The sequence below is a fragment of the Ictalurus furcatus genome, chromosome 28, assembly GCF_023375685.1.
Source record: "Ictalurus furcatus strain D&B chromosome 28, Billie_1.0, whole genome shotgun sequence".
Lineage (NCBI taxonomy): Eukaryota > Metazoa > Chordata > Actinopteri > Siluriformes > Ictaluridae > Ictalurus > Ictalurus furcatus.
Window position 1 is genome coordinate 5,311,596 of NC_071282.1, and position 17,630 is coordinate 5,329,225.

Here is a 17,630-nt window from a genome sequence, read left to right on the forward strand (position 1 = left end):
CTTGTAGATACTGTATAACCTACATATTATCTTATTCCATGCACTAGTCTTGCACCAGCAAGGGTTTGCAATTTACTACTGACGAGTCCTGTTAGTTTTATGTGATTACACAATAAATTTTTTAGACCTTGTCGATGGTCCAACACCCCACCCAACAGAAACATCTGGAGCTGAGCACACACTAGAAACCTGCAAGTTTCTCAGTCCAGATCGTACCGGGACCAAAAGAGGCTGTTTCCACTGTCATTTACAAATCTGCAACAAGACAAAATGTAAACGTGAGTACGATTCAAGTCGAGACAGAGTACAGTTGGTAAAACTGTGCCAAAGGGTGAAGAGAAGAAGGAATTCACTGGATCGAGTGGAGTATCGCAGCTGATTTTTTTCCCACAGCAGTCTCAGTTTTCAAGCCTGCCTTAAAGAGGTAAGCATTTCCATTACTGCTCCTTTCCATTCTCCAATGTTGACCCAGCTCTCTATGCAAGAAATAAGAAGAACTTGATCTTTGTTTGTCAGTGTGAATTTATTTATGTGCAAAGGAATTTTATGTATATTTGGTCTTAGCTTAGAATCTTCTTGGCAATATTTCTGAAAATAGTTATTGTTCTGAACACATTTGTGAAATAAAAAAAAGTTTTCATCTTTTAACACACCAGCCATCTGCACATAGTCTTGCAACTTAATTTAGCATCTTGCAACTGTTTGAAAGTAGGTTGTTTTTTGTCCATTCTTTTTGTAATAACTAGAAATGTGAGGGGTTTGTTTTGTTTTTGCAGTATAATATTTATATGAACCATATTTCCTCTCTCCACCCAACTGCATTAAATGTATTTGTCCCATGACAAATTACAGACAGCTCAATTAAAAGTCCATAATGGGCGGGTCCCATCTGTTTCTACAGGGGAACATGTAAGAGCAGAGCGTTTCGGGGTCAAACGGTGCAGTTTTGTAATATTCAAATAATGGTGGTTTAGTACGGTTTTGAAAACACCTCCCAGGTGATATGCACTGAGAGGTGTGTTATCTCCTAAAAGTCTTAAAAACATACACTATGGGTGAAGATATATATATATATATATATATATATATATATATATATATATATATATATATGTGTTTAAAAATGAATATACATAGTACATTGGGGTGTAAGGCAATGCCACTATCTGTATCTGTATCAAAATGGGTGTGGTCTAAACCTGAAGGCTTATTTTAATTAACCTTACCATTATGCCCCCTGAAATACTTGGGGGGGGGGGGGGTGGGGGACATCCAGATGTAAAAGTGCCAACAGTGTCAGCATGTTGTGTGAATTCTGGCTCTGACAGTTCCTCAACCTCAGCTACATCACTCTAGGTTCTGTTTCCCAAAATATAGACAAACTAGCAGTCTCATTTTCACTACCGAGGCCCTGGCAGTTACTAAGGATAAATGAATGAATGTTGTACATTCATGTTAATGAACCTGGTCTTGGTTGGTACCATAAACTTCATATCTGACTGCTTGCTCGCACCTGCATGAAAGTAAAAACCTCATGCTTGTGCGAATATTTTGTTGCGTTCCACAGGATCCCAGTCTCGATGCACACCTCTAGTCTCGACCAGATGTCCTTTGAACCTTCGTGACAAGTTCCTTTCAATAAAAATAGTGCAACTCGTCTACACTTCATCTGTTCACCAAATAATGTATTTATGTACTTACATCCTTAATATGCATATATAGTATATATAGTATACACAGGATGTCTAATATCTAGCAGTGTTCAGTTCACTTTAAAAATGAGATCAATAAATATAATCTTTAGGTTCCTTTACGTTGCTGTGAAGCGGCTGGTGCAGCTGCAGGAGTTGAACTGCTGTGTGTTACTCAATCATCATGTGATTTGTTTGGCTTCTTTAAACCCTTGAACATTCTGTAGCACCTGCAAGTTATCAGTTCAGTCTAAAACAACAGATCAGAATCAGCCTGGATTACAGTTCCCTGATGAAATCTGTGTGTCATACTGTTTACTATTTCCTAAGCGTTTCTTAAGCAGTTCTCAATCGTTGCTACTTGATATACAATTATGTCGTTATAGATATGGAAATTGTTGTGTAAAATGTGTAAAAAAAAAAAAAAAAAGGCGAAGAGGGTGTTACAGTAAACCTTTCTTTTCAGAGTAATCCATATCTCAATACTCATTCCTCTTAATCTCCATGTATCAGATTTACAGGCTCAGTTTCCTGCTCAATGGCTTCCAAAGAGATTAAGAACAGGGGTGTGAAATCTCTCAAGGAAGTCCAGACAGTCGCTGAGGGTTTGAAGTTTCTCTACCGACAGAAGTTGCTTCCTCTGGAGAAGTATTACGGCTTCTCGGACTTTCACTCTCCCAGTCTGGAAGATGCAGACTTTGACCACAAGCCCATGATCCTGGTGGTGGGTCAGTGTTCAACGGGGAAGACGACCTTCATTAGGTGAATAGTGTAATTTGTATATGTGTGTGAAAAGTGAGAAAACTGACTAGGCTTATATCTGTTTCGCTACAGCACATAGCTACCCAACAACTTGATCGAAGCATGACATTCACTATGTGGGGAAATTACTCCTAGCTAGCATGGACCCTTTAGACACCCAAACTGTTTTTACCACTGTTATACTGGCTCCTTAATCAACATGACCTTTGAAGGAGGAAGTCTAAGTTTAAAAGGAATATAAAAACATTTCAACCTCTTTTTGGTTTTGACTTTGCCAAAAAGACAAGTAATCTGTTTTTGGCCAAAATTCGGGAAGGGTTTTTGCTTCCTTTTAACATAGTTATAAATTAATGTCAGTGATGCATATACCGATTATTCTATATATCACTGCTTCAGCTAACACACTGACATACCTCTTTTAACCCCTTAATCCCCTCCAATCTTATGTAGTTCTTCATCCTAAAGAAATACCAAGATACTGTGATTATTCAGTATGTGCTATGAGTTATCTGGTAACTGCAATTAAACTATACACTGATCAGCCAGAACATTAAAACCACCCGCCTAATATTGTGTAAGTCCCACTTGTGCCGCCAAAACAGCTCTGACCTGTCGAGGCATGGACTCCACAAGCCCTCTGAAGGTGTGCTGTGGTATCTGGCACCAAGACATTAGCAGCAGATCCTTTAAGTCCTGTAAGTTGGGTTTAGGACTGTTTGTCCTTCCTTGGACCAGTTTTAGTAGGTACTAACCACTGCATACCGGGAATACCCCACAAGACCTGCCGTTTTGGAGATGCTCTGACCCAGTCGTCTAGCCATCACAATTTGGCCCTTGTTAAAGTCGCTCATATCCTTACGCTTGCCCATTTTTCCTGCTTCCAACACATCAACTTTAAGAACTGACTGTTCACTTGCTGAATAATATCTCCCACCCCTTGACAGTTGCCACTGTAACAACATAATCAATGTTATTCACTTCACCTGACAGTGGTTTTATGTTATGGCTGATTTATGAATATCTTATGGTGAAGTTTTCTTTGAGGAGATTTTAGCATTTTCGGAAAGATTCCCCAGTGTCAGTGCTTTATAACAGTCAAAGCTGTAAATGTAAGTTTTCAGACAATGGAGGGATTCATGGTGGAGGGCTTTCTTGGTAACATGATGAGCTGCATTTTTTTTAAAATAAGAATATGAATGTTATGAAGTGATAACAGGAACTGATAATAAAAAAAAAAAATACAATCTGCTTTTCTTTAATAAATAAAAAATTGTTTGCGTTAAATTGCATTAAATTGCATTCCACCACCCCATTGTTGATTATTTCCCAATAACAGCATGCCCCTTTATGTCTGTGTTTTCTTTTAAAGTAGCCTAGAAGCAGTCGGAAAGAAGCTGTTCTTGAAGCTGAAAAACCACAAAACTATATATGATTATAAAATGGCTGTAAATTTTTCAGGTATCTTCTTGAACAAGAATACCCAGGAAGTAGAATTGGACCTGAACCTACAACAGACTGTTTCACTGCTATCATGCACAGGGATGTTGAGGGGGTGATTCCAGGCAATGCTCTTGTTATGGACCCCAACAAACCTTTCCGCAAGCTCAACTATTTTGGCAACACCTTCCTCAACCGGTGAGTGAGAGGGAGTGAATAGAAATAAGTGACAGAAAGTCAGTAGGATAGATGACTGTTTCAGAGATCTGGCACTTGTTAGCCTGAAACAGAAGTAGTGGCCATGTATAAAGACTCTAGAGGAAGGGTGGGTGTAGAAAGAGATTAGCGGTGAGTCATCTTTGGCACGTGAAACGTCTGAGTGTCGCCAAACTTTGGAAAAATCGAGGCTTGGACATTGCAGACATGGAAATGGGAGAGAGTAGGAAAGAAAAAAACAATTTAATTGGAAAAAAAACACAACTCTGATCAGAAATTATTTATGTTTGTAATTAATATTCATGTTTTTTTCTGTTCCTGTAGGTTCCAGTGTGTGCACTTTCCAAACCAGGTCTTAGAAAGCCTCAGCATCATTGACACACCAGGAATCTTGTCCAGCACCAAGAAAAGGATGAGCAGAGGCAAGAAACTACAGACATTTACTTCAGAATGCTTCAATATGCTTCATAGGACTTCATTTTGATGAAGTATTCAGAAATCAGTTTTGAATACAAATTTTACTACATTTCTTTCTGACTGTACAAATCATTTTCCGATGTGCAGCTGTATGCTGATGTCACACGCTTAATCACTGAGCTTATTACTAACTCTCTTGCTATTATAACATAAGTGGCTGTTTATGGTTATAGTAAAAGAAATGATATCAGGAACTAACTTGTTTGCCGACATTTAATGTCACTATTAATGGATAAAAAGTGCATGTTGTTCTAAAAAAAATTTTAAATTGGCAAATCACTGTGGTATAAGAGGAATAAAACACTTATAGACGTAGTGTTATGGGAAAATAATCAACCTCAGGGTGGTCATGTCACATTGCCTGTTGTTGATTATTTTTCTGCAATAGCACACCCAGTCATGTTTTACTCCGTAAGTAGTGGGAAAGTCCTTAAAGCTGAAAGACCACAAATCTATGCACTACAGAAGAAGGCAGTTACAACAAAACAGCTCTTGGACATTTTCATAAAGCCTTCAGATTCACAAGAGTCATTTGATTCATAAAAACATCTCCGAATAGAGGTTCAGAGTAGAGGTTCAGAGGTTATACTTCCACATCTGTATAATAATCTTATTCACAAAACACAGAGCCAACACGGACATTATTTGCTAGCTCTGCTTGACAGATCTGTAAATCACACCTAGAAAATCATTTCTTCTCCTAGGCTATGATTTCCCAGCGGTGCTTCGCTGGTTCGCCGAGCATGTGGACCTCATCATCCTCCTGTGCGATGCACACAAACTGGAACTCTCGGACGAGTTCTCTCGCTCCATCGTGGCCCTACGAGGATATGAAGACAAGCTGCGCGTGCTGCTCAACAAGGCCGACATGGTGGACTCGCAGCAGCTGATGCGGGTTTACGGTGCACTGATGTGGTCGCTGGGGAAAGTCATTTGCACCCCGGAAGTCCTGAGGGTCTACATCGGCTCCTTTTGGTCCTCTCCGTTCAGGACGTCAGAGAACCGCGTGCTGTTTGAACGAGAGGAAGAAGATCTCTTTAAGGAGATCCAGAACCTGCCTCGCAACTCTGCCCTGAGGAAACTTAATGACCTGGTAAAGAGGGCACGACTTGTGAGGGTGAGGCTCTTTTAAAAATGTATTTACATCGACTACACATTGACTTGGACATACTGTTCATTGTTATTGGAAAGCTAAAATGCTGTTCCTTTTTTAATCAAATCTCAGTATTTAAATAATCAGCTCTGTTTTGAACACACACCAAACAAGTTTTGTTGGATACCAATTAGGTCTACGAAAAACATGCAGTGTCATCGTTACCAAGGAACACGCCTAATCTAATCTCTCTAGAGACTGTAGAGATGGCAAGCAAAAGTCTCCGAGGAGGAGACTACTCAACATGGAAACAAAATACTTTTGCCATTCACGCTTCATTTAAAAAACAGGAGGAATGATACTGGAAGTCGATGATATTGGCTAGTCTTATTTTTAATAAGACATAAGACATGCCCACAAATTAATATACTAAGTATCTCATGAACAAGAAATAGCAAAGTCGTAGCCATGATGTTTTGTAAACATCATACTTAATACATGGCCTCCGGTTGATTATTCCTTATTTGGAGGAAACAGGCAAATGGGTCTATTTGCTTTGAAAAATATAAAGGTTGCTTAAGATGACATGGACTAATGGGGAATCTACGTCTCAACCGGACTCCAGTATGGGTTTATGGGTTATTCCACAATCGAAGTAAAGTGTTACATTGTCAGTCGTCTCCGTCTTAGGTTCCTATGGAAGCCCGCTTTCGCCACAGAGAAAAAAATTTAATTCCCCACAATTTTTAGTTTAAATCTCGCAATTTCGAGTTAACGTCTCACAATTCAGACATTTTTTCTCACAACTGCGTGTTCACATCATACGCCATAGACTTTATTTTGCGCGTTTACGAGTTCACATCTCGCGATTCTGAATTTTTTTTCCTTGCAATTTAGACGTCCACTTGACAATTAGTGAGTTACAAAGAATGCACCGCATCACAAAGCATCAATCATTCTCTATAAATGAGCTATATACAGTAAGAACAAGACTCATCAGTTAGTCAAGACAAGGAAAACCAGACGCTAGTGTGCACTCGTTACCTGAAGTTAGTAACATTTTTTGTTACTGCGTCAAGTGGATGTCTGAAATGCATAGACTCAAATGATAACATGCAGAGTTTGTAGCATACATATTTGAAAATGCACAGACTAATACTTAAAATGTAAAAATGCTTTGAACTTGGAAGAAAAGAGCAACCGCACTGGCACATGACAATATCAGTATAAACCACTTGGGTCTACAAAACCGGTATTTATGTCACAGTTTGTTTTTTGTGTTTAAGGCTGTCAATATACTCACCAACGTTGTACCATCATTATATTTGAGACATATGTGATGTACACAGATAAACAGGCTAATCTGTTGTACTGTTCATTGCTATACTTGCTAACAAATGCAAGCTAATCACTAGCTTTAAAAAGATGCGCTTTTCTAGTGGGGTACAATATAATTTTTTTTTCTTAATGATATTTTCATAAGTTATTGTGGATGGTGAATATCAGTTTTTACCTCAGCTGTCTTTAAGGAGTAGTTAGTAGGTTTCTAACGGGGGTCATTCCTATGTTCTCAGGGTCATAAGTTCCCTAGTTCAATATTCTGTTAACACACATGAAGTAAATGTCTCCAAAGGTTTTATGTAGTCAGGACTCATTTTCCCACGGCCCTATTAACTTTATTACCATTTAACTTTAAAGACCAAAGACACATTTAAATGAATAACATCATGCAGTAGTTTAAACATACATTAGTATAAAATCCATCCTTCATCCACACTTGAAATTTATGAAAGGTAGCTAGGTTGCACATACTGAACCCTCATTTGTGCTGCTCTAAAAATAGCTGTTAGTCTACATTCATACATTCATACAACTCCGTGCATGAATGATAGTGAAATGTATACACAAAACTGAAGAAATGCCATACTGTAGCTTATAAAATACAGTAAACGGTCATAAAAGGAACAAAATGTTAAGTATAGAGAACATAGATACGCTCCCCTTTCTAACTAGCTAGCTAGCTTGCAAATCAGGCTAGCCAGTTTGTGTAAGCCTTTAGCAATGTTATTTATATTAACATTAACTCAGTCTTTTTGAACTGAGACAGAAAATGTGCTGTAGTAGATGAAGTACCTTATATTAGTTAAGAAGAAAAGGTCCTTTGGTTAGCAATGTATTTTTAGTATGCTGTAAAATTACTAGTTCTTAAGCTAGCTAGGTAGTGTAAATAGCTAGCAACTTGTTGGATATTGATATCAGATAAACAAAACGATCAGTGTGCACTCCACAATACATTCATAAATCATTAATAAAAAAACACCAACAAACACCCCCCCCCCCCAAAAAAAAACAACAATACACGAGAACACCAGAAAAGCTCACTGTGCTAAATCTACAGACAATATACCGCATATAGTATACATTTAAAGCTAGTCATTAGCTTGTATCTGTTATTGTGAGCAACAGTGCAGTATTGTCACGTCAGCCTTTTATATTTAGGACTAAATGTCATTGAGTAGTGCTGTATCATTAGTGAACAAGATGAATCCAATAGCAGAATTCATCTTCAACAAGAGCTTCATCCTGCTCAGGGACGTTGGCTGTTGGTTTTGTTAATTCAATCAAATAAAACTTTCAATTCTTCGTCTGCATGAGTATCCTCATACGTATATTCCATGTTAAGTTTATGAAATGATCACAAACATTGTCCAGTTTAGGACGAAACGGCAATTTGTTTGGAAGCCAAAAGCGCCGAGTCTCTTTTGTGGACGGTACTGACTTTCTCTCTTCTCTCTCTAAGGGTTATTGAAGCTGCAGTTTCTGTCTTCTTCTCTTTCCAGTCTCATGCTTACATCGTTAGTTTTCTGAAGGAGGAAATGCCCTTGTTTCGTCGGGATAACAAAAAACGTGACCTGATTTATGACCTTCCGGTCATTTTCTCAAGGATCCAACAACGGCATCAGATCCCAGCTGGAGATTTTCCGGATTGTGCAAAGATGCAGGTCTGTTACTGTTGAAATAAATCTCACCATGTGTACTTTTTGCATCATTCGCTCCTTTATAATAAAGGGAATAAATGCAGATTTGTTGAGCATATTAGCCACTAGATTACAAAATAGAATTGTTTTTTTTTAAAATATGAGTGTCATTATAATTGTAAGTGATTCTGCATTATTTACTGACTTTCATATTCTCTATCCAGGAACGACTCTTGAATCGTGACTTCACCAAGTTTAAAAGCCTAAAATCCAAACTCATAGTAGGTCTGGATGAGCTCCTGACGACCGACATTGCCAAACTGATGCCACTTCTACGCCAAGAGGAACTCGTGGCAGCCGAGCAGCCTGGTGTCCAAGGCGGCCCGTTACTAGTAACGAAAAGAGGCCCTTTTTTTGAAGGGAACCCGTTCTATTATTCAGGGCCCAATGGCGAGTGTGAGGAGCTCACTGGAGAAGCTTGGGTGGTCTCGAAAGACAAGCCGAAATATGATGAGATCTTCTACAACCTGTCTCCTCAGGATGGCAAGCTCAGCGGGATCAAAGCGAAGGACTGGATGACCAGCACTCGGCTGCCAAACTCGGTCTTGAGCCGGATTTGGAAGCTGTCGGATGTGGACGGAGACGGCATGCTAGATGATGAAGAGTTCGCTTTGGCCAGCCACCTTATTGAGGTGAAGTTAGAGGGCTTCGGGCTTCCTCCCAAGCTCCCTGCTGACCTGGTGCCACCGTCTAAAAGAAGACGCAAAACCTCGAGCACAGAGAACAGGGAAGACTGTGTGGAGGCGTAGACGCTTGTCTGGAGATTTGTCTGGCTTTGTTCTGATGCTATTTTGAGTGGATGAACCATGACTGAGCACGATTTACTCAATAAGTTTTTCTAGATTTATGCTCTTAAAATCAACTCTTGGCCTATAAAAGTACTGCCCATACTATAAACACGAATTGATGTAATTACGTATATTTTGAACAATCTCAATATAGCACTGTACCATTCTTTAAAACAGGAGTTCTTAAATATTTATTATATTATTATTTGCAGTCAGCCCTTTTAAGTTAAAAAAAAAATCACAACCTCAGACCTTAAACCAGGTGCACCGTATCATATGAACATTTCCTAGTTTTATTAAAATAGCAGTTAGATTAAAGTTCATTTATTTATGACATTATTTTACATTAATGCGACTCAACAGAGCAATTGTGTAAGCTAAACCACTATACAATAATAATAACTATAACAGCTATAACGAGAGTAGTAAATACTACTTAACATTCCTCTTCATCATCATATCATTAAACAAATTAATAAAATCACACTTTGTGGGGTCTGAGGGGGTCGACAGGATTCAGAAGCAGTGATGTAGAATATAGAAAAATAACAAGATTAACAGAGATTAAATTATTATTCCACTTTATGTTTTACAGACATTTACTTGGATTCTTCATTTTCTTATCTGCTTTTTATTACTGAACCTCAGTAAATCTCTTACACCAAAACACTTGAATGCCCTTTTTGTTGTGGTTTAAAAATGTGGAAAGTAGATTATTGGTGAGCTGCCATTAAGTCCTTTCAACTCAACTTAAAATTAAAAAAAGAATTCAGCATCGAATCCAGGAAAACATGTGTTAACCTATCTCAGTCAACAATTTCATGGCACCCAGTCATGGAAACTCCCCTGTACTGAAATGGAAGAAAAAGTCCTTTAAAAAGACGTGTAGTACATATAAACTCCAGCCATTTTCAGACTTTTCAATACACAACAACAACTATACGAACAAACTTGCTGCCACACTCTCCGAAAAATATACTAAAAAATAGTACTAAACTGTACCTTTTCTTAACACAGGGGTGGTACCCCAGGCTACATCTTTTGTACCTTTAATAAAGTTCATTTATATGAACATATATATATTATATATATAATGGGGACTTTAAGAAAAGTGTTCATCGAGTATGAATTTATAGACTCCTGTCAGGAAGTAAGTTACACATTTAACATTAAAAAAAAGGAGTTTTTTAAAATAAAGATTGAGAAACGAAGTGACAGAAGGGTGTGCAGGAATGTGAGTTATGTCTCTTGCTTGTTCTTGCGCCTCCCTGTGGCCGAGCACAATGTTTCCCTGTTTGCTCCGCCTCATCTCTCGGACTGTAATAAAGGAAATAACACCGAAACGCTTCAGTCCTTCGTCTAAACCGAGGTCTAGCTACATCTTTAAACCTGCTGCCTGCAGTCAGTTCTTAATCCGGACAAGAGCCTCTACAGTCGTCGAAATGGGCGTCAAAATACATATCATGTACTGGTAAGTCCACTACATTGTTATTTATAGATACACCATATATGTACATATAAACCTGTGTTTCGTCACAGGTTCTGTTTAGGTTCATTGAACGCAGCATTATTGTGCTTATTCTATAGCTAGCCGATATTACAACGAAACGCGTTTTTAAAAAAAAAACAAACAAAAAACAAACAAACAAAAAAAAACAAAACAAAACCCTTCAAAAACAAATCTGCAAAACAGCCTATAAACATAAGTGCTTACATTTTCGTGAATTCTTCATAACTGTGTAGGAAAATAAAGCGTTCGCACTTGGCTTTATTTGTTGTGGCTGTACATAACAAATACGTTTCCGTATTCCAAATTTCACTCTAATTCCTACATCCGCGCACTGCTCTGTGATTAACGTCCTGTACACACTAGGTAGGGCACTAGGTGTGACGTAGGGATTCATTTGAGATTGAACCTGAGAGCTGGATCCCTGAGGAGCCTTTATCCGTTAAAGCAGTGGTTCTCAACAAGGGGGCGCAAATTGTTTTCAAGCAAAAAACAGACAGGGCGTCATCTGGGTACTCTGTGTATTTTATTGCTTTTCAAATAGAAGTTGCATAAATGAAAAACCCCGCGTTCCCTCTCCCTCTGTATTCACTTATTGCTGGGGAGAGACGGAGCTTAGCCTGCCTTTCATCTAGCAGTCAGTGCAGACCAGTGTTGGCAATTTAGCCACTTTTCAGACTTATTATTTTGATGATTCATGTTCCATACCAGTCTATTATATAGTTTTATAAAAGTTATTTAAAAAAATCATAATGAAAAGTCATTTTAAAAAGTACAAAAACACAAAAGCAAAGAAATCTCTATCTATCTATCTATCTATCTATCTATCTATCAAAACAGATTATAGATTAGGTTATATATAGAGAGAGATAGATTTTATATAGAATCATTATACCTGGTCTCCTCCAAAATGGGGGGGGGGGGGTCGTCACATGATAGGGGAGGCTTTAGTTACAAAAGGTTGAGAAGCTCTGTGGTGAAGTATTTTTATTTTAAAGGAAAAGTCCACCGTCGAACATGTTGCGTGTGATTATATAGAACTATTTGTGAGGTGTTTTAGTAAGGCTAGTGCTTATTTTGTTGGGTGGAGTTGTGTACTCGTTAGTCCTGTGAGAAGTTAGTGGTTGTGTACCACGATGACGTCACAGGAAGACAGTCAGTACGTTTACATGGACAACAATATTCTGATATTAATCCGATTAAGACGATACTCTGATTAAGAAACTAGCATGTAAACGGCGATTATTGATGACCTTAATCCGACTAAAATGATACTCGAAGTAAACACAAATCGAATTAAGACGTGTGGAATTTTTAAAAAAAAAACTTTGTTGTTTTTTTTAAAGCAGGCCAAAATCTATTCATTTATCTTTTATTTCTTTTGTCTTTCCTCAGTGGTGGATGAGGGTACAGGCCCAAGGTATGTTTATTTTCTTTGCACACATTCCAGGACTTGGTCCTGTATTTCAAGCTAGACTTGATTTCTGTATTTATTTTTGTGATCATAAACGTCACTGTTGTCTTTGCCATTGTTTTGTTCACAGGCCATCAAGCTCACAACGTTGCTTGAGGATGATTTTCCAGGCGTCCTTGAGATCGTAAGTTCTTCTTACACTGGTAGAAAGGATTCAGTGTCCAAAGTGATGACTGAATGTCTCCCTCCAAACAGTGGCATGCATTATGGGTGTTTTGCGTCCTGTAGTTTGAATACTTGCAAAGCAGTGCGAGATTTCAGACGTGATTATAACGAGTACATTATTTTTGCATAAGGATGTGGTTTTTAGACATGCGCTTAGCTCTTCTGGGAAAAACCTGACTCTGTAATCCTACACCTGCTTCTACACCTCCAGCTCCAGCTCAGTACAGTACAATATTTACTATTTAAGAATCTACAAAGAGTTGCGGGTTTGTTATGAAGATATACCACATACTACGTGTACAATTACTGACTCATGAGGCAGATGGTGTTTGACTAAATGCCTAAGGAGTGTACATACAAGGTATGCTTAGGTGTGCCTAACAAACTAATGCTTATTTGACTGTTATTAAACCGCAGTGTTTGGCCAACAGGTGTTAATTAATTTGCTCAGACAGTAGTTCCGGCTTTAAGGCAAATCACAGGTTCACATTAATGCACTCACTCACAGGGACTTGCATAGCGGACACTCACGTATTCCGAGATTAATTAAAAGTGTATTGTTGTTTAACAAAGAAAAACTGTATCGAAGGAGTCTCCAGTGTCAGCGGAAAAGTTTAATGTAAACCTGTGAGGACTTTGCAATTTCCGGTTTATAGCTGCTGTAATGTAATATAATAGGAATTAACTTGTTTCGCAGACGTTCTACAACATGTATGTAACTACAAATGGATAAAAAGTATTACATGTCGTTCTTTAATTAAGGTCCAAGCACTGCAGGTGTGTAGGGACCTGTTGTAATTGTTAATCTTCTTCTTCTGCTATTGAGTCTAGGGCAGCCCATAGAACGGTACTTAGGAAAGTTAGGAAATTTGGGACAGAGATAGGGGACAGTCTGAAATGTTACCACAGCAAATTTGGAGTTGCTATCTCAAACCCTCCAGTACCACCAACAGCTCAAAAATGCACCCATATATGCTAATAACTTTTGAATTGTAAGGGCTAGGAAGAAAATTCTCCAGCATTTTCCGTCATGAAAATTCTTCCGCCATTTTGAATTTTCTGAAAAACCAACTTTTTCAATCTCCTTCTAGACCGTTTGTCCAATTTTCATAAAAATGAAATGGATGTGAGGTTATATCTCTGTCCAATTTTCACCAAATTCTTCTCAGATCAACTTCAGACCATGCCAGCAATAAGATGGATTTCATGTTGATGGGCCAAAATTGAACAAAACTGTCGGTCATGTTCAATTCGTTCGTGTTCGATGCAGTGCTTATCTCCTACTTTACCTCTGTTGTGCTTTGCCTCTGTAGTGCTTGGGCCCCTAATTGCTGCTTGCAGCGATATTTAATAACGCCTCTCTGATGATTATATGTTGTCTGAAATTGGTCTAAATAAACAATTTGCACTATTAGTAGTCTTTGACTGAAATACAGAATGCAGTCACGTGTTGATACTTGTTGCTATGCCAGGCCTTGTCAACTCAGGTTTTGTTTGTCTGTCCATCTTTGTCCCACAGACAAGTGAGGGCACTCCCACAACAACTGGGTGGTTTGAGGTGCAGGTGAATGGCGAACTGGTGCACTCGAAGAAGGTGAGGACTATTCAATTTGCTATTATGTATACCTGTGAAGGTCACAGCAACATCATTTGCATCCTCATGAAAACCCCGTGCTTTGTGGTTGTGGGCGGAGTCATCCTCTAAGAGACCATGCCCAGCCCATCCAGATAGAAATGTCATAGGGAATTAGTGAGAAAACCCTATTCTAAAAACAGAGAAATAACATGATGAAGGCAACTGCAGTCATTGTAAGATAAAGTAACACTTGTCAATGCACTAATTCTATTCTGAGTATCGACCTTTACTTTGAGCCAACATTTTCATCTCATTTCCTCAAAGAGAAAACCTTTTATAGTGTTTACATTCCTGCTTGTGGGCAGACTAAATTCTCAAAACCGGTGGATGGAAGCCACAATGAATGGAGCTAGGAGATAGAGAGATAAATAGATATAATCTCTACAGGAAATCAAGCACGTACACTTCTTTGGGGATTGAGCATACAGAGTAAAAGATAGAGACGCATACTTTCTGTACTTTTTAAAAGAATCCGTATTCTTTGTGGATACCCACTTTATGTCCAAAACTCACCCTCACCTGGATACTGTAGACTTGCATCTGAAAACTGCTGCTGTAATCATAAAGCATGTCCTGTGCTCATCCAATGCTATTGTATCTTTATCCAAAAATCAACAAGCCATAATGGAAAAACATGTCTGGTTTTGACAGAATGGGGACGGCTTCGTTGACAACGATGAGAAGCTTGCCAAGATTGTGAGTGCCATTGAGTATGCCTTGAACAAATGAAGCTGCGCTGATGTCGGAGGTAACAAAATGTCACTGAACATGTTTGACTGCTTTCGTTTTAATTATGGGGGAGAAGTATGAAAGATTTGAGCACGATAACTAACCTGAATTACTAGAATTTTTTTAAGACAACATGGTCAGTATGGCCATGACTCAGCATTTTCTAGTTGATGATAGCTTGGTGTGGGGGCGGGGAAAGAGAAATGTGATGTGATTGCGAGTGATATCATTGTTTTGTTTTGTTCTGACAACATTCGCCATTCTGACACAAACCTCTCTTGTGGGTGGGGCTTAACAGAGATTTGCTCTCATTGGCTAGTGAGAGTTGGATCGACAGCTACCTTGAAGTAGAGACTTAGTGTTTGTACTTTGTAGTGGAAATTACTTACGTACTTACTTAGTCAGTACATTAGTTCGTAATTATTATTTGAGGTTTGGGTAGCCTCATACGACTACCCAAACCCAATTTTTTGAAGATGAGATCCCCCTCAGCTGGACACACGAGCTGTCGATTCAAACCTCACTAGCGAATCAGAGTAGATCACTGTTAAGCCCCGCCCCCACGAGAGGTGCCAGAATGGCAAACGTAAACTTGCGGAGCGTAAACGAAAACTCTGGCAGCCATGATTTTTTTCTGTTTCTTAAAAAGTTACGTTCAAATACTTTTGGCACAAATTTAATTCCATGAAAAAGCAGGGAAATAGATGTTGCACTTAAGGACATAGAAGAATTTCGTCTGCTAAACAATGAATAACTTGAACGACAGAAATGATAACATTGTTCTTCTGACCAATCCATGTCAAGAATTCAGCTCACTCTCTGTTTTTCTCCTCAGTTTGTTCGTCTCTGTCTGTCGACCTCTGTGAAACTGCAACAATGATGGTGACCTCCGAAGTGCCTCTGGCACGGAAGTTGCTTGATGCTTTCCTGCTCTTTCACGGAGGAGGTTTTCCGAGTGGGCAAACTCCAGGAAACGGTTTTACGTCATGTTTAGAGAATTGAACCTTTCTGTTTGCTTCTAAACTTCTTGCTTTTGTTTGAAAATACACATGTTGAAAGATTTGGAACATTCGTGCAATAATAAACAGAAAACAATCTCGAAAATGTGTCTCTTATTTTTTTGTCTTTATAAGGCAAGTGAGGTGTTTAATTCAGATGTATTAGTTTATAGCTAGTGGGTAACACGTTTGCCTCGCGCCTCCAGGGTTCGGGGGTTCGAATCCCGCCTCCACCCTTTGTCTTTGGAGTTTGCATGTACTACCCGTGCTTCGGTGGTTTCCTCTGGGTACTCCGGTTTCCTCCCCAGTCCAAAGACATGCATTGTAAGCTGATTGACATGTCCAAATTGTCCATAGTGTGTGAATGTGTGTGCGATTGTGCCCTGCGATGGGTTGGCACCCCATCCAATATGTCCCCTGCCTTGTGCCACGAGTTCCATGAGGTAGGCTCCAGGCGACCCTGTGTAGGAAAAGCGGTACGGTAAATTGATGGATAGCTTATAGCTTTATAATGGTGTTATGCAGTAATTTAATACATGCAGCTTGTATGCAAATTGTATTTGCGCCGCATGCAAATCAATCCTGCTCGTGCACTGATTTCCAGTACTGCACATGCCCTAATGCTTTGTAGTCTCCATCAAGCAACATCCTCATGTTAGTAAAATAGGTCTGGAGTTATTACAACAGAACAAGTTATTTAGTAATTTGTCCAGCAGAAAATTTGCAACTAACTCAGCATTCGTTTCAACTTTGTCTTTAATGTTTATCCTCCCTATTATGGAATACATAAAGGCAAGTTCGATGTTAGATACTGCATAGGCAGTTTAAGATTGCTCCAAAATGAAAAGGCATCTTTTTGTATCTGTGAACCATTAATTCCTCATTAACAGAAATCCTGCTTAAATCCCAAATGCCTCATTACCCCCCATATTAGTCTGCCACATTGGGCATGAAAGAACAGATTAATGTAGTACACTTGCATGTATATGGCCAATAGGAAGGTAACTGTACATGGTGTTAAGTGAAGTTTAGCCAATTAATGCAAGCGACAGATTCATTCAGCTTTCATGCAAACGATACATGTGCTCTGCAAACAGATTTCCATAAGCACAAAGCTCGTCATGAGAAGTGTAAGTGAAAAGTGCACTTTATGCTACTCTGAAGACTGCATTCACATCAATACCTACTAACATACTGTACACTATACGGACAAAAGTATTTGGACACCTTACCATCGCACCCATGTGTCCTTGCTGAACATCCCCATTACATATATTGTCCCTCTTTGCTGTTATAATAACCTCCATTCTTCTGGGAAGGCTTTCCACTAGATTTTTTGGAGTGTGACTGTGGGGATTTGTGCTCATTCAGTCACAAGAGCATTAGTGAAGTCAAGCACTGGTGTTAGTGATGCAGTCAGCGTTCTAGTTCATCCCGAAGATATTCAGTGGAGTTCAGGTGCAGGACACTTGAGTTCTTCCAATCCAACCTTGTCTAATGTCTTGATGGAGCTCACTTTGTGTCATGCTGGAACAGGTTTGGGCCTGTTCGTTTCAGTGAAGGGAAACTCTAACGCTTACAGCATACAAAGACATTTCCACAAGTTTGTGGAAACAGTT

General features: G+C 39.0%; 2 protein-coding genes across 2 annotated transcripts; both read left to right on the forward strand.

Moving 5' to 3' along the window:
• The first annotated feature begins 155 nt into the window (after positions 1-155).
• ehd2a (EH-domain containing 2a) lies at positions 156-10,274 on the forward strand. Its single transcript, XM_053618373.1, has 7 exons — positions 156-424; positions 2,205-2,453; positions 3,912-4,088; positions 4,431-4,528; positions 5,288-5,700; positions 8,517-8,678; positions 8,879-10,274. The coding sequence occupies exons 2-7, from the start codon at positions 2,230-2,232 to the stop codon at positions 9,461-9,463; spliced, it is 1,659 nt and encodes a 552-aa protein (XP_053474348.1). The 5' UTR covers positions 156-424; positions 2,205-2,229; the 3' UTR covers positions 9,464-10,274.
• Positions 10,275-10,813: 539 nt separating this feature from the next.
• selenow1 (selenoprotein W, 1) lies at positions 10,814-16,117 on the forward strand. The gene is made up of 6 exons (XM_053618374.1): positions 10,814-10,973; positions 12,405-12,429; positions 12,554-12,607; positions 14,168-14,242; positions 14,936-15,032; positions 15,849-16,117. The coding sequence occupies exons 1-5, from the start codon at positions 10,945-10,947 to the stop codon at positions 15,011-15,013; spliced, it is 261 nt and encodes an 86-aa protein (XP_053474349.1). The 5' UTR covers positions 10,814-10,944; the 3' UTR covers positions 15,014-15,032; positions 15,849-16,117.
• Positions 16,118-17,630: the final 1,513 nt, after the last annotated feature.